Consider the following 1,357-nt stretch of genomic DNA (forward strand, 5'->3'; position numbering starts at 1 on the left):
CTAGACTTCAGTGTTGGGAGGATTACGATTTTTTTTGAAGAATAAAAAGTTCACACTTTTGAAATTTCACAGAAGAATTGTAAGGCCAAAACATGGTGGGTTCATTTCTCTTCACTTCCAGGGACAAATCTGATGCTTTCCTCAAACCACATTACACTTCCAGTTCAAATCCCAAGCCAACCTTGTGACCTCCTGCATTGAAGTTCTTTCCATTGATTAAAGCTGATAAAGGATCAACTTGACTCCGGGTCGAAGGGTCTGAGTAGAACCCAGTCCAATCAGGCTGGCATTATTTGCTTTAGCAGAGAGAGAAGTTCTACAGTCCAGCTTGTACTTAGCAGCAATGCCAAAACGGGTGTTGTTACTTCCAGCCGTCCAAGCAAGGTTTATTGGCATTTCAATCTCATTAACCTTCTGGTAGATAGAACCTCCAGATTCAGTGCCATCCTTCACATGTGTGTGCAGCTGGAAGTCTGCAGCCTCGTAACCCAGGGCGAAATTATTCTGTGACAATTTGGATTTGGCTGTGTCAAAACTCATCTGACAGCCGACAAGCCACCCTTCAAAGACCAACACAGCCCAGCCATAGATGGTTGGTCCAGAAAAATCTATATCAACGTCACTGCCAACACTAAAACAATCCCATTTATAGGAGGCCTTCAATTTCCCACTCTTCTTTCCTGTGTTCGGTACCAATATGGTATCAAGACTCAGTTTCAACCCTTCAGCCAACTTATTCTCCAGAGATTTCTGTCCCAAGAGTATTGTCTGTGTTCCATTTTTGGGTGAAGGTAAGTCCGTAGTTACAGACCTTACATTCGGTTTCTAGGTTGCCTAATGCTTTCCCTGTATCAGTGTAAGCGTGACCAGAAGTAGAAAATTCCACTCCACTACAAGACTTGGTTTTCAGGTCTATCTTCACCATGCCAAAGCCATATCCTTTGTTGAAGACATCCTCAGCAGCCTTTCCCAGGTCACAGTAAGTTGGTGTGTTACACATATCTTAGAAAAATCTATCAGGCTCTTATGAAATCAAAGACCTCCACCCCCGAGGGCCTGTCTCCCGCAAGCATTTTTTTGCCTCTGACCTTCTAGTTGAAACAAATTTAGTTACCAATAGACTTAGACAAATGCTGTACTGCACATAGGCACATAACCCCAACCTATATAAGCACTAAGAAAATTGTAACACTTCGAGTTGGTCTGGTGGAATTATCTCTGGCCTTCTCCCTGTATCCGGTTACAGCAATAAATTCCCTTTCTTTTTTTTTTTTTGAGATGGAGTCTCATTCTGTCACCCAGGCTGGAGTGCAGTGACCTGATCTCGGCTCACTACAGCTCCGCCTCCAGGGTTTAT

General features: G+C 43.4%; 1 protein-coding gene across 1 annotated transcript; it reads right to left on the reverse strand.

The window, feature by feature from the left end:
- Positions 1 to 216: 216 nt before the first annotated feature.
- LOC108542339 (voltage-dependent anion-selective channel protein 3-like) lies at positions 217 to 1,031 on the reverse strand. The gene is made up of 2 exons (XM_017892312.1): positions 895 to 1,031; positions 217 to 524 (listed from the first exon to the last, which is right to left on the reverse strand). The coding sequence occupies exons 1-2, from the start codon at positions 998 to 1,000 to the stop codon at positions 217 to 219; spliced, it is 414 nt and encodes a 137-aa protein (XP_017747801.1). The 5' UTR covers positions 1,001 to 1,031.
- Between the last annotated feature and the right edge of the window lie 326 nt (positions 1,032 to 1,357).

Source organism: Rhinopithecus bieti, unplaced genomic scaffold (genome assembly GCF_001698545.2).
Source record: "Rhinopithecus bieti isolate Rb0 unplaced genomic scaffold, ASM169854v2 scaffold_20150, whole genome shotgun sequence".
In the NCBI taxonomy this organism is placed as follows: domain Eukaryota; kingdom Metazoa; phylum Chordata; class Mammalia; order Primates; family Cercopithecidae; genus Rhinopithecus; species Rhinopithecus bieti.